Raw genomic sequence first — 25,136 nt, forward strand, 5'->3', positions numbered from 1 at the left:
GTATATTTTACTTTCGTTTTTTTCCTTCTTATTTTTAATGCATTTCTTCTTCTGTTCTCCTATAGTATTTCTCCATAAGATCACAATGCTTTTTTCCATCTGATCCCCCCTGCTTTTTTAAGAAAATGACCATATAAATATTCTTTTAGCTACAGCTTTTCCACTCTTTCTTATTTAAGTTTGTCAGATCCATCCTTCCCTTTCTTAATGGTGGGAAAAGGAGAAGGAGAGAGGAGTTTTAATAAATTGGCTTTTAGGGCTCAAGCGGGAATGCAGGGGATACTCCTGAAGGACCACCAGCCTCAGAAGTAGCTGTGCGTTGCCAGCAGATGGTGTGCCCTAAGGAAATAGCTGCTCTGAGCGGTTGGGTGTTTGCATCTAATTTAGCATAGACATCCTGGAACTGGGAAAAAGGCTCATGGAGCAAATGGGTATAATCACCTATGAACCATTCTAAACCACAGCTAGGACCTGGTAATTATTGACTGTGTATAGATGCCATAATTCCATTCTGCACATACATATGCTGCATAATTCTATGCTATATTTCTGGGTTTTTTTAAGGATAAACACCAAGCCCTGGCATACCTTAATGTTTTAGTAACATCCCTTTCCCCCAACTAGAGGCCTTCAGTGACCAGAATGCCAGCATCGATGCCTCAGCAATTCGAAACCCATATCCCTAATGCTGTCTCTGGATATCTGGGTTGTGAGGTCTGAAAACTTTCTTAGGTTGGTTACAGTGCCTCCCAAGCTCCAGTGTTTATATACACGGGAGTCTGAGAAGGGTAAACCTTCCTTTGAAAGGAGTTCAGATAAGACTAGCTGCGTGCATACTTACGCTCCAAGGGAGGCCATGGGTTCAATGGTTAGTCATTTGATCAAATATAAAAATATTATAAAAATATACATATTATAAAATATTATAAAAGCCCTGTGATTTAGCTGGGCTTTAATACCCTTGCTTGGTATAGTTTTCTATGTTCCTCTAGGTGACTGCCAGCAGGACCGAACTGCTTGCTGTGACATTTTGTTTGAGAAGGAAAATGAACATTTCAGACTGAGGAAGGCAAGGAAATGAAAGTTTGTATAACCATTTGTGTGGTTCACCAAGTCTCTGAGGTTTCTAGTAGTATCATCCCTCTTTTGGCTAAATTTGGTAATTTTTTGTACACCTGTTGTCCCGGTGTAATTATTAAGGACACTCAAAGAGTCTTAGTTTGGATGACGAATTATATTGTTGCCCTGTTTATGATTCAGTCTCCTCCCTCAACACCGGACAGGACCTCTCACTTTGGCAATATTTTTTTCTTTGTTCTACGAAGGGGTGGGAAGGACATAAAGCTAAATGCCAGGAGACTCAGTTAAGAGTAGAAAGAGCAAAAAAAAAAAAAGAGCAGAAAATGCCATTGCTTCTGTGGAGCAGGAAATCCCAGTGTTGAGTAATGGTTTGAAACTTTCTCTGTCACGGGCTTAACATATCTAGTTAGACTTATTCCTAAGATTTGATGTTTTTAATGCTTTTATAGATGACACATTTTTGTTTTCTACTTATTGCTGGTTTAAGAAAAGCTGATGAATTTTTGGTGTAATACCTTTCTCATTTTATCATGAATAGGTATTGAGTTTTGTCAGTTTTCTTTTTCTTTTCTTTTTGCTTACATCCAGATGATTATGTGATCTCTTTATATTTCCCTAAACTGTGTAACTCTGTTGTTGCTGAATCTGTGTACAATATCTTTGTATATCACCTTCCTGGAATGAACTTCCATTTTTCTCTAGCCTTCCTTACACGTCATGTAGGGTTACTCTTTGAGAGAAGTCCCCCTGTCCTGTGCTCTCTCTGCACTTGGTCTGTACTTCCCTTTAACTCAGCGTGCTTGTTCTCTGCATTGCAGTGTGAGGTCCTTGAGAGCAGGAATTTCCACCTCATCATCCCTGTCCTCCTAAAGGCACATTCTTTCTCTCTACAAAGGGTGCATGCGCTGTTCTTTTCTGGTAGAAGGTGTTCAGGCCTTTCTGCTTCTAAAAGTACCAGCAGCACAGGGCAGCCAGCTAATTTCTTCAACTGTGACTCCGGTGTTTCTTTTGCTGTTTGCCGGCCCAGGTGTAACTCCTCTGCCCTGAATGTAAAGGCAGCTGGTGGGTGGTTACTACTTCCTTTTCTTACCACAGTTTCTTTTTCATTCCCCTAGCCAGAGTGATGTGCCACTTTCATTTAGGTTCATCAGTAGACAGTATCTGTGCCACCGGGTCACATGTCTGTAGCCACTTTTGCTTTCCCAGAGGGATGGGGTGAGTCCTTTGTCTAGTCTTACTTGGGGGAGATCACCAGAGATTATTTAGTAGTCCTTTTTTTCGTTCTGTGCTTTTAGAATAAATCTGGTTTATGTTGATGAAACTCTTAGAGCACTTCTGTTTCCTCGTCTGTAAAATAAGGGGTTAGGATCAGGTGACTGTCCGGTTCCTTCCAGCACGAACATTTTATGGTGAACGAGTTGTGATTCTTTGTTAGTCGGAGTATCCCATATAAATGTGCACACTAGATGCGTGCCAACACTTTATTAATTTGAGTTGGAACTGAAAATCTACCTTCCCGTAGGTACCTGTCATGCCTCTACAGTGAGGTTCTTGAGCTAACCCTGTTCAGTCACACTGCCAAAAAACTCCGAACGGGAGTCTGAATGGAGAAAGAGAAGAGCTGCCATGCGTATTCACTGCGTCATTTGCACACTGTCCGCATTATATTCCACGATGCCTCCTGGAGCTGTACAAAGGTTTACCCAGATTCTCTGTCCAGCACCTGAATAAGGACTGGCACGTAGTAGGTGGTAAATAAAGACTTGTCAAGTGAATACATAAATGAATATTTGAGTATTTTGTTATGTGCCAGGCACTATGCTAAGTGTTCTTTCTGTTTATGTTATTTAACCCTCAACCCTTCTGAGATTGCTACTGTTACAGATTTGAGGAAACAGGCTCAAAAACAGTTAAGCAGTTTCCTCAGGATTACTTAGAAGCGGGCTGGCAGACAGTATTCGAACTTAAGCCCTTTTGTCTGTGAATTCCATGAGATCACCGTACTCTTGTGACATCTGTTGGTCAATGTAAAATCTAATAAGGAACTGTGTCAAAATGTGTTTAGATTGGGGAAAATAAGAAATTCAGTGAATGTTTTAGCACTCACCACCAGAAAGAAAAGCTTCTCCATTTGTTTGCAGAGGCTGGGTTAAGTCGGCACGCAGGCTCTGCATGGTAACATCCACCCCTCTACTCAGAGTGGAACAAACACGGGACCGCTGGCTGGGAGCGGGATTGTAACCACATTATACACAGCCTTCACAGCGTGACCGTTTTCCTGTTCCTAAACAGCCTTCTGAAGTATCACTTTCATGGCTCCAGCATTGCACTTACGATTGTTTTAATTTGTCGTTCATATAGATTGTTTTTCAACCATGCAGTACTGTAATGAATATCTGTGTGCATCTGTCTTTGATCTCATCTCAATTGTTTCCTTAGACAAAATTCTGGTCAGTAGAATTAATGGATTGAAAGATACAGGCTTTCTAAAGGCTCTCGCTATATCTTGGTGAATTATTTTCCAGAAAGAACATTAAAGTTTTAAAATAAGCGTGAAGTGGCTGTACTCCACAGGGTAAAAACCCTGAGTTGGAGTTTTGAAGACAGTGTAGGGAAAAGGGAATGAGCACAAAGAGGCACTTAAAAATTGAATAGATACAATGCACTTACATTTTTCAAAATTCGAAAAGTACAGATGAGTGTATAGTGAAAAGTCTCCTACCCCCTTATCCTCTGGGTACACAGTTCCCTTCCTTGGAAGTCACTGTTACATTTTTTTTAATGTTCTTCCAGAAAATACTTTGAAATATATACAAGCGAATATGCATATGCATTTTTCCTTCCTTTCTTCTTCCTTCCTCTTCTCCCCTTCCCTTGCCTTCCTGTCCCTCCCCCTCTGTCCCTTTCTTAGCACAGTTGTTACTCTGTTAAATACACTGCTCTGCACTGTGCACTTTGATTTAAGACATCTCAAGAGTCTGCATTAGTACTTAGAAAATATCATTTTTTAGTAGCTGGATGATCTTGCATTTTATAGTGGTACATCATATTATTTTTATGAGTTCTATTGATAGGTTAGATGCATAGGAAGGATTAGGAACAATCTAGCATGAAGCATTAGGAAACCAACAACCATGTATATAAGCCACCTGATCCACGTACAAGTGTGTACAGGCTACAGTCCTTCTGGGTCAGAGGGTGTGTTTATTTGTCATTTTGAAAGTGTCAGGTTGCCCTCTATATGGAGAGAGCTAGGTTGTTCTGGACAATGGGATGTTTTATATCAAATGGGCTTGAGGGGTACCTAAGCCTGAATTTGGTAAGTTGAAAGGACTTTAAAAATGAAGGTAGTAAAAAAGTAAAAGAAAAAAAACGTGTGTGCTTGGCCATTTTATTGGGGATAGCAGTAAAATCTGGTGATAGCAACCTCTCACGTGCTAAAGAGATGTTTCTTGGATGTTTACTTAAGAAGCACATCGCTGGATCTCCCGTGTGCCAGGGCTGGGCCCCAGGGGTACGGAAGTGCTTAAAGCCATAACCCAGTCTCTGACCTGAAGTTCACAGTTGGATGGAGGAAATAGATAAATAAACAATTAGAAAATGAGGTGCTTTGCTGTAGTTGTTGTACCTTGAAGATACTAGGTTGAATTTGTCAAAAAATGAAAACATGGATGATTTAATATTTGAAGTAACTTGTAAAATAATAGAATCCTCCTGTTTACAGGATTGTAGAGGTTCAGACTGACCTTTCATTTAGTGCCAGGAGGTCCTTGCCGACTTCATGAACTCGACTGGTCATCAGGCCTCTGCTTAAATACCTTTAATGATGGAGAAAGCCATAAGCTCCTGGGGCAGTCAGCTGGGTTGTGGGGACGAGCTGTAGTTAGAAGAGGATTTTTTATGAAGCAAAATTTACCACATCCCGACCCCATAATTTGATTTTACACAGGGCTAAGATAATTGACTCAGGGGTTGTCCGCACTGCTAAGGGACCACTCAGATCCAACTTCGTAAGTTCTTCAATTCTGACTCATATTTATATGGCACGTTGATAGGCAAGTAACACTTACTGGTTACTTATTATATTGGACATTTGTGGGATTTTGTGCCCGGTTCTCCCTGTCTCCCCATCACCATGGCTACAATTAACATTAAATGCTGTTGACTTTTTAAAAAATCTGTTGTTAAACAGATTCCCCAAATCTGCTAAGCAAATCTTTATCCTGTACTTGTGCATTTTATTAGATACTGAATCTAAATGAAGGCCTTTGTAGAAATGGTCCCTATTAAATCTCACCCTGCCACTTAGGCAGCCTGTTCTTAGTGTGCTTGGCTCTGAAAACAGTGACCATTGTACCAGCTAATTCCATGGAGCTGGGTGTCCAACCCTCGGCCTGCGGGCGACATGCGGCCCAGGGTGCTCTGAATGCAGCCCAACACAAAGTCACACATATACTTAAAACATTATGAATTTTTGTGTGATTTTGTGTCACGGTGTATTAATGTGTAGCCCAAGACAATTCTTCTCTTTCCAGTGTGACCCAGAGATGGTAGAAGGCTGGACACCCCTGCCATAGAGCTTAGGAGACTATTAAATGGAGATAGTGTAGAAAAACAAGTGGTTGAGACTTTAGGAGTGTCCCCCATTCTTCCCAGATGAAGGTGTGTGCTGAATTATAAATGATGCTTCTTAAGTATTTTAAAGGTAGCAGAAGTAAATGAAATGTATCTGGAGAAATGACTGGATAAATCATATTTTTGTTTGAAGCTCTAAATTTGGGAGTGAAATGTTATCTAGACTACGAGAGAATTTACTTTCACGCCATGTGGCGCACAGTATTTTGACAGGCTCTCTGTGACCTTGCCACTGCAGGGTCCCCCAAGGGGGTGGGGTTGAGAAGACCCAGGGAGTCCTTTGAGGAACAAAACCGAGGGAGGTGGGCTGGAGGCAGTGGCTGTCAGGGTTTTAGCCTTGTTTACAAAGGTTTTTTAAAGGGACCCTAACCCATATGGTGTACACACCTTTCCCAGAGGTGGAAGAGGGAGAGGAGAAGAGAGGACGGGTCTCCTGGAGATGGGACACGGTGCTGGGCGCCGGGAGAAGACAGAAGTGATAGTGTTTTGATATGTGACCTCCAGACACATGAGGCGACGGCAGACATTTTCTTTGTAGTTAGGACCAAGGGCCAGAATCTGGACTTGGAGTTTATTATTTGTTGCTCTGATCCTGTAATGCAGTGAAGATAACCCTGAGGGTCTTGCCATCTCCTGGTACCACCGTCACTTCCTTGGTAGCTAGACGTTTGGTTTCTGACAGTCCTTGACGTCGCTCTGGCATCTGCAGACTTTGAGAATTCTGTGATTTATTCTGCAATCTTTGGAAATTTTTACTGCTAAGAATTTTATTTCCTAGCGTGAGATTGATAATTCTGTGAACATAGTAGCTTTTCATTGCAGTGCTCAATCCTAATGAAATCTCGTGAAGACATGTTAATACAGATCAAGTTTAAGTTAAATTTTAGTTTCAGGAGAGGTGCCAGTGCAAGTTAATTAAAGTGATGAATAAATGAATAACGACTTCCTTGAAGAGCAAAGTTTGCACATACAGAGGTTGTAACAACTACATCATGTCTTGCCTCTCTGGTTAAGTTTGTGTTGTACGTTGTTTACACTGATCTGTTCTTATTGGAAGACTTATGAAAAGCCCTTTCTCAAATCGCCATAATATTATTGACTACTTTGAAGGGAAAAGTACAGAGTATATCATAATGTTACTTAAATTGTATGGACATGAAACTAGATATAAAAGCTTTATGTTTTTGGCTTATTTACAACTGTAGACCAAGTCTGCAAGTTAAATACAAAGACAACTACAAAACCACCAAAATTCAGATTAACACAATTATTCAATGTCACAGATGAGGTTTAGGTTTCACAGTAGAACAAAATAGCCTTAGAGGCTTCTGGTCAAGAGGGCGATGTAGGCAGACACGGCTCATGTCTTCATACAACCACATCAAAATTACAACTAAAATACAGAACAGCCATCACTGGGAATGTAAGAAATTGAGTTGAAAAGAAGTCTGACAACTACGTAATTGAAGGAACACATCCACCCAGACTGATAGGAGAGGCCGGATGTGGAATGGGCTGCACCCACACCCATGTGGATAAATATTTGGGAGGGATATCTTAGAAATGAGGAGTCCCAGATCTGCACCAGGACTTCAGCCCAGGCTTCCAGTGCCAGGCATAAAAGCCTCCACAACTTCTGACTGCAAAAACCATCGGGGATTGAATTGGTGGAGGAGGCTGCTGGAGCCCTAAGCACTTCCTCTTGGCGAACCCACACGGACTCACCTGCTCAGACTTGCTCCCTCTGAGCTCCAGCACTGGGGTGGCAGCTTGAAGGGCACCAGTGGTATGCAGGGAGAGACTGAAGTGTCTGGCATCAAGGCCGTTGTCCCTTTGCTGAGCCCTCCCCCCACAGAGCCAAAAGGCTGGTGCTATATCTGAGACACCCATCAACCTGGCTAACACTGTGTGACCCACCTTGGAGATCCACAGAGGCCCTTAACCCACCCAATTTAGGGGCCACCTAAGCTGCTTTTCCACAATGGCTCTCTTGGCTCCTAAATCCTATCAAGCAAGCATCAGCAGGCTTCAGTGAGCCCTAGTGGCAGCCATATTATTTTATAGTCGCAGCTTGGCGTCACCTGGGAATCTCCAAGCCCAGCACAAGTAGCAGCCATCTCAGACTGCTTTACAGCTCAGGCAGGGTGCCCCAGGCAAAACACAGGTGGGGCTGATGTTGACCTGCACCACCCACAAAACCCCAGGGCCAACACACCCAGTAGACAGCTTCCAGACCACGCTGGCACGCTACCACCCTGCCCCTGCACAGCTGATCCTCCATGGAGAGTAGAGGTTGGTGGTAAGTGGTCATAGCCAGTCCTTGCAGCTGACTGGCCTGGGTAAATCCCTCCCATTGCCAACAGCAACCAAGGCTCAGCTACAAGAGGAGGTTGTAGTCAGCCCACACAAAAGGGTACCCTTGAGTTACCCAGCTTGGGTGATAGGGGAGGCTGTGCCACTGGACCCTGCAGGACACCTACTACATTATGGCACACTACCAAGGCACAGTCAAAGCAGTTTTACGTAATACATAGAAACAAACATAGGGAGGCTGCCAAAATGAGGAAACAAAGAAACATGTCCCAGATGAAAGAACAGATCAAAACTGCAGGAAAAGAGCCGAAGAAAATGGAGATAAGCAATCAATCAGATGCAAACACTGGTTATAAGGATGCTCAAGGAACTTAGTGAGGACCTCAACAGCATTAAAAAATCTGGTTAGAAATGAAGAATATATTAATTGAAATAAAGAACAATTTACAGGGAAACAACAGTAGAGTGGATAAAGCTGAGGATCACATCAGTGATTTGGAACATAAGGAAGCAAAAAAAAAAACTGCCACAGAACAAGAAGAAAAAAATGATAATATAAGCTGCCTCTGGGACAACTTTTAATAGGTCCAACATTTGCCTCATAGGGGTGCCAGAAGGAGAAGAGAAAGAGCAAGAAATTGGAAATCTTTCTGAAAAAATAATGAAAGAAAACTTTCCTAATTTGATGAAGGAAGTAGGCAAGTGGAGGTGCAGAGTCCCAATTGTGATGGATGCAAAGAGGCCCAGTCCAAGAGACATCATTATTAAGAGGCCAAAGATTAAAGATAAAGAGAGACTCTTAAAAGCCAGAGGAAAGAAGTTAGTTACTGGAAGGTTGCCAGTTGGGAGGGGAAGGGGAAGAATGGGTGCAGAGGTGAGGGGATTAAGAAGTACAAATGGGTAGTCTGAAGGGTAGTCATGGGGGTGTAAAGTACAGAATAGGAAATGGAGTAGCCCAAGAACTCATACGCATGACCTACGGACATGAACAATGGTGGGGGGATTACCTGAGGGTGTGGGGAGTGCTGGGTGGAGGGGGGCCACAGGGAGAAAATTAGGACAACTGTAATAGCATAATCAGTAAAATACAATTTTAAAAAATAGCTTTAGGTCTGATTCTGTTTGAAATCTGTTTCTGTATTCCAGTTTAAGTGACCCTAAGAGCTGCAAGTGCCCAGTGTCATGTTATGTTGTGCAAGGTGGTGTCTGTGACTTCAAGGCTGTTTGTAAGCTTAGGATAGTCAGACCCCACACCTGAGCAAAACACTGGCCAATGAGCATTCCTCAAATACCAGTTTTAATGAGCTGTCTGCTGTCTTGAAGATGAGGTTAACATTATGACAGTGAAATCTTTATTAAATGGTTCTCTAAACCAATTAATGCTGGAGTGAGAATGGAAAATGTCATTTCATACTCACAACCACATTTACTGCTAATGAACTTCTGCAAATTGTGCTGCAAAGGTGGGACTCATACAATGCTTGTAGCGTATATATGGTATTGGCTGCTAGCTGTTGGCGTTTGCATATCCCATGCCTGTATTGCCGTATGCTCTGATTTTCACTCTTTTGAATACAATTACTACTAAACCTTTGCTTGTACAGTGTGCTGTGAGGATATTTGTCCTGAAGGAGGTTTCTGTACAACTGAAGAAGCAGCAGAGAAAGCCTGCTGGCAGTACTTGTTTGGATGGTAGTTACTCATGATCCAGAATGTTTATCTTATCTTTTAAATTAAATGTTAAAAAATTAGTGTACAATTCTTAGACTCCCATTTTTGTCCTGACATATTTGTGACCTCCTGTTGTGAAACACTTGAGCAAATATTTTTCTGATCACTATCTAGGAATCCAGGATTCAAAGATGAGAAAACAAACAAAAAAAATTGGCCATTCTTAATGTAATGAGAGACACAAACTATAAATAGTTTGATTTGTGCTATCCTAAAGGTATGCTAAGAGGGCTGTGGGAACTTACTGGAAGGAGCTTCCCAGATATCTTAAGGGTAGGAGAGGGGTTTGGCGCACAGCATAGGAAAGATCTTGTTGGAACAGGGTCTTAAAGGATGAGAGAGTGGGTTTAAACCAGGCAGAGAGACAGTATGTGTTAAGGCCAAGATCACGAAAGACATGATTATCATCATGATGAGACAAGTGTGGCCCTAGGCAGCATTTGTAATGTGAGTGGTAAGTTGGAAGCCTCAAGTGAAATGTTTCATTTTTAGACTGAATGTCCAAGTATCACGGCATGTACTCCAAGGGGGCTGCAAAGATCTTAGAACTCGGGCAGTGTCTGTGGCAGAATTTTTATACGTAGCAATTACCGCATTCTGTTGTGATGTCTCTTTCACTGGTCTTTGGGGATCTTCAAGGACCATGACCACGAGTTACTGATCTTTGTATACTAAGCTTTTGGCAGGGTAACTGATTTTAAAAAAGCTAATGCTTGGAAAACCTTGGTTGAATGACTACTTATGAGTAAAGAGGATTCACGAGAGAATGATGACAATCTCCTACGGTGGTAGTTTTAACCTTTTGTGGGTGACAGACCCCTTTGTGGTTTTGTTGAAAGCTATAAACCTTCTCCATGAAAATGCCAACAGAGCCCTGACCTGTGTGGCTCAGTTGGTTCGGTGTTGTTCCCACAAACGAGGGGAGGGGGTCACTTGTTCTATTCCCAGTCAGGGCAGATTCCCAGGTTGGGATTCGGTCCCCAGTAGGGTGGTGTGCTAGAAGCAGCCAATCAGTGTTTCTCTCTCACATCAGTGTTTCCCTCTCTTTCTCCCTCCCTTTTCCTCTCTAAAAATAAATAAGTAAAATCCTTAAAGAAAAGAAAATGCAGATACACACAACATTCAGCTACTGTTTTATGGAATTGATGTTCCTCTGAAGCCAGTCCACACCTTCCTGGTTCAGAATCGCTCCTTAGGAATCCTACTGAAGGAGTCCATGGTCATTACCAAACTGCACTGTGAGGAACTGCTGTGTATTAACCTTCTTTCAATTCTTATGCTTGTATTGAGCTCTCTTCATTTGAGGGAAGAGATAATTCGAATAGCTGACCTGTCTATGAAGAAAGAACAATTTTTAAAATAATGATTAAGGTACACCTTTTCTGATCTGTAAAGATAATAGGCACATGTGCTAATTAAGCCGGCAGCCACGGAGCAGCTGCGCTGCCCGAGGAGCTCCTGACATTCCTAAATCTGGATTTGGCAAGTGAGTTGGGCGGTCACCACGGGCACCCTCAGGCTTGATGGTTTGCTAGAAGGACTCACAGGATGTAACAAAGCTGTTATACTGATGGTTGTGTTTATCACAGTGGAAAGATGCATATTAAAATCAAAGGAAAAGGTGCGTGGGGTGAAGTCTGGGCATCCTCTCCCAGGGCGGGAGCGCAGGCACACGCCATACGACAGCGGCGTGACGGCGCCCGCCAGCCAAGGGAGCTCACCGGGCCTTAGCAGCCAGGGTTTTTCTGGGGCGTAGTCGGGTCTGCAGCATTTTCAGGGGAGAGTGTCTCTCGTGCTCGGAACTCAGTTCCTAGGAACTGGCCAAGGCCAGCCCTGAATGAAGACTATCCTTTCGCAGGAACATGCAGGGTTTGAGCAGCTCAGGCTGGTTGACTCAACCCTTTCCTACACAGCAAATTAGGTTTCTTCTGGCCGGCTTGTCTGCCTAGGCCCTCTTTCTCGACACAGTGGACTTCCGTGGTCTCATCATAGGTGGCCATTCCACATACCTGGCCTCTTCCTTTCTTTCTTCTTGCCAATAAGTAATTGGGAAGTTTGAGTGGTCTTGAGAAATGTGCTTCTCAGTTTCATGAGATTATACTGAAATATAAGTGCCTATTCTGTTCATTCGATGAGTATTTTTGAATGCTGCTGTATACCAGATTTAACGCTAAATATGGATTTATAGAAGTGATTAATATGGGTCCCTGCCCTCAAGGAGTCTATAGCTTCATAGGGGAGAGAAAAACCAAAGCAGTGATTCCGTACGCATTGTGTGCCTTGGGGAGCGGTTAACCATTGGAGAGGGCGGTGGATGCATGTTTGTGTGTGTGTGGGGAGGTGTCGGTGATGACTAGGAGATGCAGGTGGGCATGGAGCTGGCGTTCCCCGTCATTGCTGTAGCCAGGTGCCTGTGTTGTTAGAGTGTATGTGCGTCGTTCGTTATTTGTACGCTCTCTGTGGCTTACGGAAGGAGCACCCTAATCCTGGCTAGAAGAGACATGTCTTTCTCAGGGGTTGTTCAAGAAAAAGGAGTGGTTTAATACAAATCTGTTGCCATTACTCCGTTACCGTAAATCTACCCAAATGGCATTTCCGACCTTTAGTGGCAGGTTGTAGTATTTTCACACGGTGCTTCCCAGTGGGGGAGTATATGAATGAATAGATCTGCACTGCTAGTACGAGTAAGGATAACCAGTAAAAATTTAAATGTACTTTGTTTCAAATGGGGGGGGCAGATCCTTGCTCTTTACCTCCATGAAATTTCATGTAACAATCTCTCTGTACTTGGAGGCAAAAAGGTTTTAGAAAAAATCTGGGTGGAAAAATCATCGTATTTGGCTCTGACACATGTGTACTTCTTAGCAGGATGTGGGACTTCTAAGAGTAACAAAGAGTTTTGGTTTTTGAACAGTGCAAAGAAGTTACTCGGATAGGATTGGGAATGCCTTATAGTGGATATGGGATAATTTCAGTGTTTACCTTGAGAATGTTTTCTGATAAAATCTCGTTCTGTTTTTCCAGCATTACAGTGCTTCTGCCACCTTTGCACAAAAGACAATTTTACCTGTGTCACAGATGGGCTCTGCTTTGTCTCTGTCACAGAGACCACAGACAAGATTATACACAACAGCATGTGCATAGCTGAAATCGACTTAATTCCTCGAGACAGGCCGTTCGTGTGCGCGCCGTCCACGAAAACGGGGTCTGTCACGACGCCGTACTGCTGCAATCAGGACCACTGCAATAAAATAGAGCTCCCAACTGTGGGTAAGTTGCTGCCTCAGACGTTTTCCTGGCACCACAAGAACAGCCCTGACTTTGACCTCAGAACTAGAAGGGGTCTTAGAGATTGTCTACCCTGGCTTGTGCTGTTTAGAGGCAAGAAGAAACCAGTTGGTAGTTGTAGGATTATGAGAGGGGCCAGGGTCCTGACTCCTGGGCATGCGTTGTTCGAGAAGGTGGGTCCGTGATAGACTTTCTCTCAGGTCTGTTGTGCCTGAAATGGTGGCCTCTTCAGAGTGAGTTCCGACAAAGCCGCCTGCAGTGGCAAATCCTCAGAATGTCAGACTTCGTCCTCAGAGTGAATTTCTTCTTCCTTGTTTAATGCTCTAGCCTCTTAGGGCGATCAGTAACGGATGGGGATGGAAAGCAGCACTAAATAGTGCAGACGCATTCATTTTGTGATTTTTTTCCCTTGCTTTATGATCTTTATGTTTAAATTACTACATATGATATCTAGGTGTTCGGTCCTTCACTGCAGTTTACATTTATAATGTCCTGGCAAAGCCAGGAATTTCCAGGATAAACTCTTAGGATTCGATTAATTTTAAGGTTTTGGTTGAAGATATCAGTCTGAGCACATTATTTAACCCTTTTGTCACTTTCCTCGAGTTCCAAATTTCTGCTGTAATGATCAAAGAAATATAAAAAAATAGGGGACCTGTATTAATGCCCGCAGGGTTAATGGAATAGTGCTGCCCACAAGCCGACACTTGTGAAAAACTTTGCAGTTTAGAGAGCAGATGGCCTCAGATGAGTGAAGAGTTAACTATGTAAGAAGTAAAGGACCTCTTACAAATCCGCCAACACCATAAGCTGAGGGGCTGGAGCGAGGCTTTCGGGGCAGACTCTCAGTCCTTCTTCAAGAAGCAACTGGTGTCAGCGCTTGGAGGGGTGGGCCACAGTGCTCACGTTCCGCTCAGAGTTGGTCCAGGCTTCAGGCTGATTAGCGCTGGAAGCACTGCTGTAGCTCGGAGGAAAAGGGCCAGTCCTGCCAGCTAGAGAAGGGGGGCCATCCTCACCCTGGTGCATGTGGTGACAGCAAAGTCAGACTGAGTCCGCAGCATGGTGGGGAATCTCTCTGCGGCCAGGCTCTGTCAGACTTACTTTCTGGCTTGTTTGGTGAGCTTCTGCAATACTAGTATGACAAAAGGATAATCCCAAAGTTGCCCATTTTCATTGTTTGGACTTGAAATATTTGAATGGAAACTCACAAAACCTTTATTCCACTTTATTTCTAATGCTAAAAATATATAAATTCCTCATTCCCAAGTCCCTGGTGCGCAGACATCAAGAAAAATTACCAAATGAAAAGCTTCAATGGTTCAAAAGAAGTAAACTGAACTGGATGAATTGGGTAGATGTCACTCTTTTAAATAGACTTTACCACGGGACGGGGAAGAACTTTCAGACAGACCAAGGCCTGTTTTCAGTGGTTCGCTGTGAAAGGAGGACACTTCACAGTTGTTAAAGATTGCGTTCAGATGAAAAGCTCGATTGATGAGTTATTTTTTCAGATACAATATTGAAAGTGAACAGTAGACTAGATACTATAATTATATAGTCAAGTGTGAGACAAGCTTAAGGCAAGACAAGCTTGAGAAGTTGTGTTACAATTCAGAGAAAAAGACAGTTGGTAACCAAGCTAAGAGATACAGAGGACAAACGAGGTGATGCCATATGCTTAGTATAAAAATTCCAGAAAAAAGACAGAAGAGCAGACAAAAGAGATAAGAATACTATGCAAAATTCATTTAAAAATATTTACTCAAATACATATAATGAAAGATAAACCAATTTTTTAAAAGACTTTATTTATTTATTTATTTATTTATTTCCAGACAGAGAAGAAGGAAAGGAGAAGGAGAGGGAAACATCAATGTGTGGTTGCCTCTCACGTGGCCCCCCCACTGGGAACCTGGCCCACAACCTAGACGTGTGCCCTGACTGGGAACTGAACCGGCAGACATTCGGTTTGCAGGCCCGTGCTCAATCCACTGAGCCACACCAACCAGGGCAAGATAACACCAATTTTAAGAGTAAAGAAAAAGCCCTGGCCAGGTGTCTCGGTTGGAGCATCATTCCCTACACTAAAAGGTTGCAGGTTTGATTCCCAGTCAGGGCACATACCCAGGTTGTGGGTTTGATTCCTTGTCGGGTTACGTACAAGAGGCAACCAATTGATGTTTCTCTTCCACGTCGATGTTTCTCTTTCTTTCTAAGATCAATGAAAATATCCTCAGGTGAGGATAAAAAACAGAAAAGAATAAAGAAAAAATGTATATACATTTACCACGAGTTAACACTGATTCATTATAAAAGGGGAAAAAGTTAAGATTTTCTGTTTTTTTAAAAATCCAGAAGGCAATGGAACGAACATACAGTGATTGTTCCTCTTTAGACAAGCCAAGATTTTTCAAATATAAAGGTAACAGGCACCTTGAGATAATGAAGTATTCAGTGTATAAGGACCCATGTACTATTGCTGAAAGAGATCACTGGAATTAGAATTCCCTGTCATGAAGGATCAATTCAGATAAGAAGTCAGCAGTGGGGAAGACGTGCTGTTAGACAGGGTGGTGTGCAGTGAGCCAGCGGGGCTCCGGGTGAGGACACAGTAATTGTAAGTCATGTCTTTCTGAAACAACAATTATTAAGAGATTATACAAAAATACATGCTCTTGAATTAAAAGCTGAAATGATTAAAATAGACTAGAAAGTTTGCACATGCAAACTGTTATAAAAATCAAAAGAACGTATTTTGCCTAAACAAAATGGATGGAGATATTCACATACATACATGCACTAAATGTGAATTGTTTTGGGGTGGTGAGGCTGTCTGTAATTGTTTTATGACTTTTGCTCTTCTGTGTTTACACATTTCCCCCTCTGCTGTGAGCATATGTATCCTGGTCGTGGAATAAGAACGCATGGCTTGAACTACTTAAAAAGAATAAGACTTACGAAGACATTAACGAGAGTTGGTCCAGATGATTGTTTCTTTTATTGGTAACCTGAGAGCAGTAAATAGAGAGGTCCCACAGGGTTGGTGGTAGCTGGCCCTGTTATGTACTTAGATGGCTGAAAAATGCAGGAAGAATAGGTGGATGCTGACTGAGTTCATGATCATAAAAGGGGAGGGCCCGGGGGGGAAGCACAGGGTTCACTCGCTCTGGTTTCGAGCCCTGTGAGCGGCTGTAGTTGGGGCTCCATGACTAATGGCAGTGGTGGCCAACGACAGGAAGTGTGGATGATTAGAAAGTTGTGGGTATCACCTGCAGTGTGTTTGTTGTTGTTGATGTCTGTTGCCCTTGCCCTTTTTCAGGAAAGCCGTCCCCAGGCCTCGGTCCCGTTGAACTGGCAGCTGTCATCGCCGGGCCAGTCTGCTTTGTCTGCATCTCTCTCATGCTGATGGTCTATATCTGCCATAACCGCGCTGCCCTTCACCATCGAGTGCCGAATGAAGAGGACCCTTCTTTAGATCGCCCTTTTATTTCAGAGGGTACTACGTTGAAAGATTTAATTTATGATATGACGACATCAGGGTCTGGATCAGGTAATGTAATTGATTTTCCTTTTTCCTGAGAAGTCTTTATTTTTTTTTATTTTTTAAATTTATTTATTTATCTTTAGAGGGGAAGGAGAGAAATATCAATGTATGGTTGCCTCTAGTGGGTCCCCTGCTGGGAGTTGGCCTGCAGGGAACCGGCCTGCAACCCAAGCATGTGCCCTGACTGGGAATCGAACTGCGATCCTCTGGTTCGCAGGCCCGAATTCAATCCACTGAGCTACACCAGCCAGGGCAAGTCTTTAACAAATTAACTGTATTATTAGTTGGCTGAGTCACTTGGCTTAGTTTGTTCAAACTTGAGATAGTGTGGATGCAATTGCAGCTTTCAGCCTAAGAAGGGTCTTTACGCTTGGTCCATATCTGAACGAGGCTAAGTTTAGGATAGACAGATTAGAGCTTATTTTTACTGAAATAAGTCAGTGTGTCAGCTTCATGCGTGTGTAAATTCCAGAGTGTTCTCCCCTTCTCACGACTCCACGAGGCAGGAAGGATAAGGAGCATTACCTTCACGTAGGTGAGGCCGTCTGCTCCTACCTGTTCGGTAGTGTTGGGTGCCAGCTTTATTTTTGTTTTTGATGGCAGGCATGACAGAAAATGTGTTTCAGATTGTGAAGGTTGTTTACTTTGTTCACCTATGACATGGTTTCCTTACCTCGGGCCTAATTTTTTGACTGAAGTTATGAATTCTTAGTCATTTTCTCACTTCAGGAAAAAAGTCGGATCAGCTTGTTATTTACTGTAGCTTTATGGACCCGCGGCCCCTGTGACTGATGTTTGCTTCTCTCGGGTCTGGTGACTTTTGTGGGGTCAGAACTAGGTTGGCAAATTGCCGCATTATCTCCTGAAGTGGATTTGGACGGAGCAGTGCTTTATGTCTCAGCTGAAGGAGATTCATTTTGTACTCTTTCTTGCCTCGGAAGGATGCTAAAAGGGGAGGACCCCTGTCCTCCACAGTCCTGTAATTGGACACAGGTAGGAATCAGGAGGTCCGGATTCGGTGCAAGCGCTGTCACTGATTGGCCCTCGGACCTGGGTTAGACCAGGTCCTCTCTGGGCTTCTGTTTCCACATTAGAAATACGGAACAGAGACCATTGGGAATACGACTTAGGTGGCTTGTTAGGACTTTTAAATGAGATGCATTATCTAGCCTTTGAAAAGTATAAATCAACTTCAAGTAAGGGCTACATTTATGGACAAATTGAAGATTTGAAAATTTCAGTAATTTTAAAATCAGGCGACTAAAGGAATGTTAAAGCAGAGGTTGTGACTGAGGAAGAATATGACTTTGAAGCACAGAATCATGTCTGAGAAGGTTCATGTAATGACAGATGCCTATTTATTTTAAGGAAATTAATAGATATTGGTGTACATGCCTGTCTGTTCCTTTATTTAAGTATGAAGAAACTGATTTCATGACCTGAAGTCTTCCCCATAGAATTTGGCTACATATATATACATATATACATATATACATATACATATATATGTATGTATATATGTATATGTGTGTATGTGTGTATGTGTATGTATGTGTGTATATATATATATATATATATACACACATACATTCCCCTACCCCCCACTGAGTGAGTTCTGGCTGTGGCTTCTAGGACACAGGCAGGCTTGCACTGAAGCCCAGGTCCCGTAGGGTAGCCTTCGGGGACCCCTGAGACCATTGTGGTGAAGGAAGCAGTGAGGTGTTGGAATGAGACGGAGCAGCCTTGGTACTGAAGGCGGGACCGCCTTTGGGCAGCAGTGGTAGAGGGGTGGAGACTGATTTAGGGCTGCCCTGGGCTTTCCCACTGATTCCGGGGTGGTCCTCAGTGTTCCCGAAGGAGATCTGGCTCTTTCTAGAAGTAATTCTGGACCAAAATACTATGATAAGCGAGGGCCAAAAGTCCTGGGAAATCAGGGTGGTTGCAGATCACTCGGAGTTAATTAATCCCTTGGGCCAGCTCTGTTGTTGCCAGACTTATGCCCAGGGACTCAGAGCAGCTCACGGCACTTGGCACAGGGTACGTGTCAGAGTGCAAGGTGAGCAGACCCACCTTAGAGGGTCAGCAGGAACCACTGTCTGGATGGCGGCTGACTCCTCACTAAGAATATGTTTTATTTACCGTACAGTTACAGACATGAAGTGAAGAGTGGAATTATACTTTTTTCCATTTCGTCCATATTTCCAGAGCCATCAGAGATTAGAGTTCTGTTTTCTGAAAGCTCCCCTCGCCCGCCTTGCCCGCAGACACTTGTCTGCACTGTTTGCTAGCGTGGTGGTTTGGGGCGGTTGGATGATGTCTCATGCCTGAGTTATTTTATCTTTAAAACGAAAGTAATTGGCTTGCTGTGAGGTTCAGCTGAGACAAAGATGTTTGTGTGGAAGCATGTGGTAGATGGTGGAAATGTGTCCGAATGACTGACTGAAAAGACGTTTGGAAGAAAATTCTGACATACAATATCCATTTGCTGCGTTGTACAAAACAGCCTGGTTTAAGGCCTCCTTTTCCTGTTATAAGTCCAAGTCCATTCTGTGCTGAGTGGCCTCCAGGTTTATCCAGACAGAACATCTTCGTCTGTTGAATGATAGCAGAAAATGCTCTTTCCCTTCTGTTCATGGTGAAACCTTAATGCACCGAGTGCACTGGACTCATGCTTGTGAGTCAATAAACTGTCTGTACATAATACCTTTTTTCATTCTTCACATGTTGAGAAACAGGTAAAACTAAACGTTCGATGTCGAGTTCACATACTCATTACTTACACCTCGACCGTCACTGAGGGGAGGCCCTTCCATCACAAAGACTGCCTTTAACTCGGGAACTGCAGAGAAGACCGTGGACCTTAGAGCTGACCTAATCCGTGTTGCACTGGCTTAAATCACAGGTTGTGCCCGAGCCCGTTTTCAAGCTGTCATCAGAGCACGGAGGGGGTGTGTGCATGCGCACTCGCGCCAGTGTTGGACAGGGAGGAGTCCCGTACCAGTGTCCCCTGTGTCTCGGTCTGGCTTATGGTCTCTCATGATGCGTGCTAGTCGGGTCTTATTTATGTTCACCGAGGTGGCACTTTTCCCGATTTATGTCTCTCTCAAGCAGTTCTGAGGGTACAGAGGAGTAAAGCAGGATATAGAGGTCTAAATTAGACCTGTTTGTTTTTGTCCTGAGAAGAAAATTACTACTTTTTAAAAATGTCCAGATACTCATGTAGGTTATAGGAACCAACTATAGATAATATGATGAATCTAGACTTGGTTTTTAATTTTAGGTCTGCATCTAGAATCCAGGGGTGGTGGAGCCAACAAGAACTTCCCTTGTCCCATTAGCCTTTGTTGATCACACCGTTTACGTGCGTCCCGAGTTGTCAGGCCTTGCCCAACCTCCCATTCACCGTTCCCCTGCTTCTCTGTTCCTCAGTTTCCCAACTTCAGGTTAACCTCCTGAAGTCACTCTTAAGTGTACTTTAAATCTTTACGTACATGCTGTGGCCCTACTCAAAGGCTTTAAGAAAATTTAGTATTACATGTAGATACTAATGTAAATTAGAACCTACATACTAATTTACATGTAGATACTAATTTACATTAGTATCTACAATACAGCATAATTAGTTGATTTTTCATAATACAAATGAGCTCCTTGATTTAAATAAGGATTTTTCACAGATCTGTTTTTCGCTAGCATGTAAATAGAAACAGTTGTTGAGGTTTCCCGCTACTTTGTAGGAGGCAGAGAGGATAGATAGAGCACGGGAGGAAAGGACCCATCTGAGAAACTTGCAGGTGAAAGGAGAAGAGCTGAGAGCATTGAAGAATGAATCTAGTGTTCATCAGGATATATACTGGTATTTTAATTGTCAGTGTCAGTATAATTTTAGATGACAGTTCCTTAGTCTGTGGGGGATTTGATTTCTAAATGAGTTGTGGTAGTTCCAGATACAATGTTACTTAAGTGTCGTAGGTGGTAAATTCTTTTCTAAAATGAAGTACGTGTGGCAGTACTTCAAATCACGTGTTTTAGAGTATCACAGGTTCAGTTGGTAAAAAAAAATGCCAGTGTCCCATTAACAAAGTCAAGTACAAGACACTGTGGTTTAGGATGCCAGTGTTGCCTAGGCAGCCAGTTCCTAGCAAGTTAATCGCCTATCTCAGAATGGTTTCTGTGATCATTTTTACTGACTTATTAAAGGTTAGGCCAGCATATACTTCTGTGTCTTGTATTCAGTGCTTTTCTCCTCCCACAGCTACAACTGTTACCAGATTCATCTTTCCAAAATCAGATTTTTAAATTGTTTCTCCCTGTGTGCATGGGCTCTTTTCAGAAATCTGTAGCTGTTCTTCCTTTACCCACAGCTGTCATGTTGAGCTTGGCACCTAGTCCTCATCATAGTCTGGTCACAGCTCACCTTCTGTCCCACTGCTCTACTCCATGTGTCTCCTTTCCGGTTATCCGCGCTGGTTCCCTGAACGCGTGTCTGTCACTTCCTTCTGCGTGTTCCTCCCACCCGGGTACCTGACCTCCTCTTCTCTGTTTCGGTTCTGGCCCTCTGTGGAGGCCAGTCTGAATTCAACTTACTTTACAGATGCTACCTTGACCCTCTAGGCAGGAGTTCCTAGACTCGTTTGTGGTCCTTATTTGCCTTTTAATCATGACTTGCCTCTTTTGCAAACATGGTCTTTATCTTATTGAGACTATAAGTTCCTTAAAAGTAGAGCTTAAAAGAGTTAAGCTCCACTTTCCTCTCCTGGTGTTGGAAAACCACTGTTGCTGATTTTTCTTTTTGTGCTGAGTACTGTTTACTTTTGCCTTCAGGTCTACCATTGCTTGTTCAGAGAACAATTGCGAGAACTATTGTGTTACAAGAAAGTATTGGCAAAGGCCGATTTGGAGAAGTTTGGCGAGGAAAGTGGAGAGGAGAAGAAGTCGCCGTTAAAATCTTCTCCTCTAGAGAAGAACGTTCCTGGTTCCGAGAGGCAGAGATTTATCAGACCGTGATGTTGCGTCATGAAAACATCTTGGGATTCATAGCAGCCGACAATAAAGGTCAGTGACGTGTCCTCCTCTGCATGTTGCAGAGTCTACTTAATTAAGCCTTTTTACAGAGACGACTTCTAAGCATTGTCACATTTAATGAGAAAAATAGATGTGCGTGATACAGGTTAGATCTACTAGGTCAAATGGAATATATTAGAAGCCTGTAGAACCAGGAAACTTCTTAGAGATTTTCTTGACTTAGTAACATGTTGCTAAAGCTCTAATTGTTTTATAAAGTGTAAAGAGCAATTTGTTTAAAAAGCTGCATGCTTTTGTTATTTTGCTTCTGGACAGTTAGTTATTAAGTACAGCCATAAGACAAAAAAATTATAAACTCAGGTTGCTCAAAGTTTTGGGGTGGGATAGAGCCCTGAAGTGTGTTTCCGTTTCACCTCTTCCTGACCATCAGGGCGTTCTGACACCTGCTAATGATCTTGTTCACAGGGAGAGTAAAAACAGCTCCTCCCTGTATTCTGTGTTTTAAGTTGCCAGGGGCTGAACAGATCAATCTTGTAAGTAACCTCAGTTAAATAGAGCCATGGTTTCCCCAAAACCACCTTGACACGCCCTTGGTTGTGGCTCAGGGGCTTGGTCCCCGCAGGTGCTGAGGGTCTGGGTCAGACGGGATGCTGAGGAGGCAAGGCGGCTGTGGCCGTGGGGCGTCAGCGTGAGTGGTGGCTGTGAGCCGGGACTGCACACTGTACTTCACCCACTTTCTTGGCTTCAGTCCCTACCTTTTGTCACAGTTCCTGCTTTTATAGCCTCTGTCAGAGGCTTATGTTGCAACTCAGCCCTCATCCCCACCCTGAATCAGACGTTTCCCAATTTCCTGTTTTGTTAAAAATGCTATCATTATCTTTGAGATCGGCCAGAGCCAGTCATCTTTTTCCTTCTGTCCCTACCCATTTTCTTCACCAATACCTAATAGTTTCAAACTGAACAGTGTTTAACCTCAGTTGGTAACTATGAAAGATTTTATAATTTTTCTTTTTGCTTCTCTGTATTTTCAAATATATTTACAACAGGCATGTATTGTTTATCTTTCTAACTTTTATTTAGGGAAAAATTTTACTATATAGAAAAGAATAACATAAGGAACTTCTAGCACTTGCCTTCAATAAATAATTGTTAGCTCACTGCCAGTCATATGATCTCTAATTTCACCTACATGGCCCCTAACTGATTATCTGAAGCCAATCCTAGATACCATGTCTTTTCATCCATAAACATTGAGTTTGTATCTCTAGTTATGGAAGATCTTTTTATGAAACATAACCATACTTCCATTGTCACTTTTTAAAATGTCATCAGATATCTATTCAGTTTCAAATTTCTGCAGTTGTTTCCTTTTTTTTTTTTAAACAATTGGCTACTCACTTTAGGATCTAAAGTCCACATACTGCATTTGCTTGGCATTTATCTTACGTCCTTTAAAATCTCTAGGCTTTTTCTTGTTGCAGTTTATTTGTTGAGAAACTGGATTGTTTGTTCTATAGGGCTTACCACATTCTGGGTTTTACTAATTGAAGGCCTGTAGTGTCTCTGAACTTGCTCCTTGTATTATCTGGAAACTGGTAGTCAGAATTAGAGACTGAATCTGATTACGTTTTATTGGTTTCCTGAGAATATTTCCTATCTATTGTATATTTCCTGTTGAATATTTCCTGCATCAGGCCAGGAGACAGAGAATGTTGGATCATCTCTTTTTGTGACCTAGAGTCAGTGATGGATGCAGACAGTGATCATCGGGGGCTGCTACCAGTTCAGTGTTACTTAATTTAAAAACAATACTTAAACAAAACCAGTGACCCCAATCTGACCAAGTCCTGACTTTTCCTTTTCTTCTGCCTTGGACACCATTTAGCTTCTTCAGTTTGTAAAACAACCTTTATTATGTTCCGTAACTCTAGACTTTATTTATTGCTTAATAGTTGTCTTTGTTTTTTCAAACTCTTCTTACTGATTTCTGTGAAGGATCTCATTCTACAAGTAGTAATTGCTCCTTTAAAGAACTTACCCACATTCGTGGCTTCAAACTCTATTGTAGTGGTGACTCTCAAATCTGCCTTTTGAGGCCCAAACCTCCCCCAGGCCCAGCATATTTTAGGCATGTCCCAAGTCACAAACACTGCCCTGAGTGTTTGCATTTACTCAGGTAGCAACCAAGCTGGTGCTGTCATCTAGTGGTCACCATGGGAACTAGCTGGCCTTGCTGGCTCTTCCCTAGCTCCTCCACCCCAGTTCCCTTCTCCTCCTGAGTATCTTTGTCCTCCTGATTGAGTTAATTTTACCCGGATAGCCCTTTATATATGCACAGCCTTTGACATGCCCTTCTCCCTTCTGCCTTTCTTGTCGGTTACCTCATAAAAACCTTTCTTCCATCCGCCTGTGGGCCTGTTCACATTTTTGTATTTGTGAGCCTTTCAGAATTCAGTCGTAGTTAACAAGCACACAGGTAAAGCTAGGGGTATATCTGTACGAGGAAAAAGGAAAGATGAAGCACCAGTCTATGAATAACTTGTATCATGAATCTCTAAACCCTTTTGAAAGGACTCAGAAATCCTCTCCAGGCTCTTAAGAAAATACCGCCCTTAATCTCTTCTAACCAGGGTTGCTTTCCTGCAGATAACAACCTTTAAAATATGGACGCTGTTTTTTGTCAACTTGGGTTTTTTCTTTTGTTTTATAACTCATGAGAAAAGAAGCAATGCATTTGAAATCCTAATGTTCCATGCGTTTTACTTCGTGTTTTGAAGAAAAGGCCTCCGTAGTGGTCTTACAAAGTAAGGTCTTCTTGTTGTGTGAACGGAGGCAGAGGTTCACTGGTTAAGAGACTTGTCTGACGTCCCCTAGTCAGTTGCAGCCCCTGGGTTTCAGCTCAGGTCCGAGTGACCTAGGGCTGGTCCCTTTTACTGAGCTCTGCTGCCCCCTAGGATTGTGGTACTTCCCCCCCCAACACACAATTTCATGAAACATACGGTTTTTTGTAATATTTCCAGCTACTTCTAGGTTAAATAGGCTTTTGTAGACCAGCCTGGCCAGAACCTTTACCTTAATTCTCATGGGAAAACACATTGCAAATTCATGTATCAGCTTACAAGTGAACTTTTGGCACACACATTCCTAGTTCTCGAGGATCAGAATCACCTTATGTGTGTAACACCGGGTTCAGTTGTGCTTTTCCTCCTCCTGACATATCAGTGCCTCTCTCAGCTTCCCCCGTGTTAGTGATACCGCTCTTTCTGTTTCTCTGGGCTGGAAACCTTGGAGTCTGGCTCCTTTGTGAATTATACATAGAGTCTGTCATTAAAGCTTGCACTTCTTCATTTAATCTCACCTTGAGTTTTGCTCCACCTACTCCATCCCCACTGTGCCCACACTGGGGTCCTGACACTTCTCCTGCCTCCCTCCTTCATTGTTTCCCTCTATCCCTGCAGAAACAACTGCTGAACACCTGACCTTGACCAGCCATCTTTCTAGGCATTAAAGTTTCTGGCTC

At 42.8% G+C, this 25,136-nt stretch overlaps 1 protein-coding gene across 1 annotated transcript in view; it reads left to right on the top strand.

Annotated features, from left to right (window-relative positions):
* The window catches only part of TGFBR1 (transforming growth factor beta receptor 1), a 48,410-nt gene that overhangs the window by 11,418 nt on the left and 11,856 nt on the right, over positions 1-25,136 (top strand). Inside the window, exons 2-4 of the mRNA XM_037035701.1 lie at positions 12,784-13,029; positions 16,367-16,597; positions 21,416-21,646. Of these exons, the coding sequence (XP_036891596.1) occupies positions 12,784-13,029; positions 16,367-16,597; positions 21,416-21,646 (708 nt within the window). The remainder of the gene's footprint in view (positions 1-12,783; positions 13,030-16,366; positions 16,598-21,415; positions 21,647-25,136) is intronic.

This window comes from Sturnira hondurensis, unplaced genomic scaffold (assembly GCF_014824575.4).
Source record: "Sturnira hondurensis isolate 20B ecotype Veracruz unplaced genomic scaffold, ASM1482457v3 Scaffold0022566, whole genome shotgun sequence".
In the NCBI taxonomy this organism is placed as follows: Eukaryota; Metazoa; Chordata; class Mammalia; order Chiroptera; family Phyllostomidae; genus Sturnira; species Sturnira hondurensis.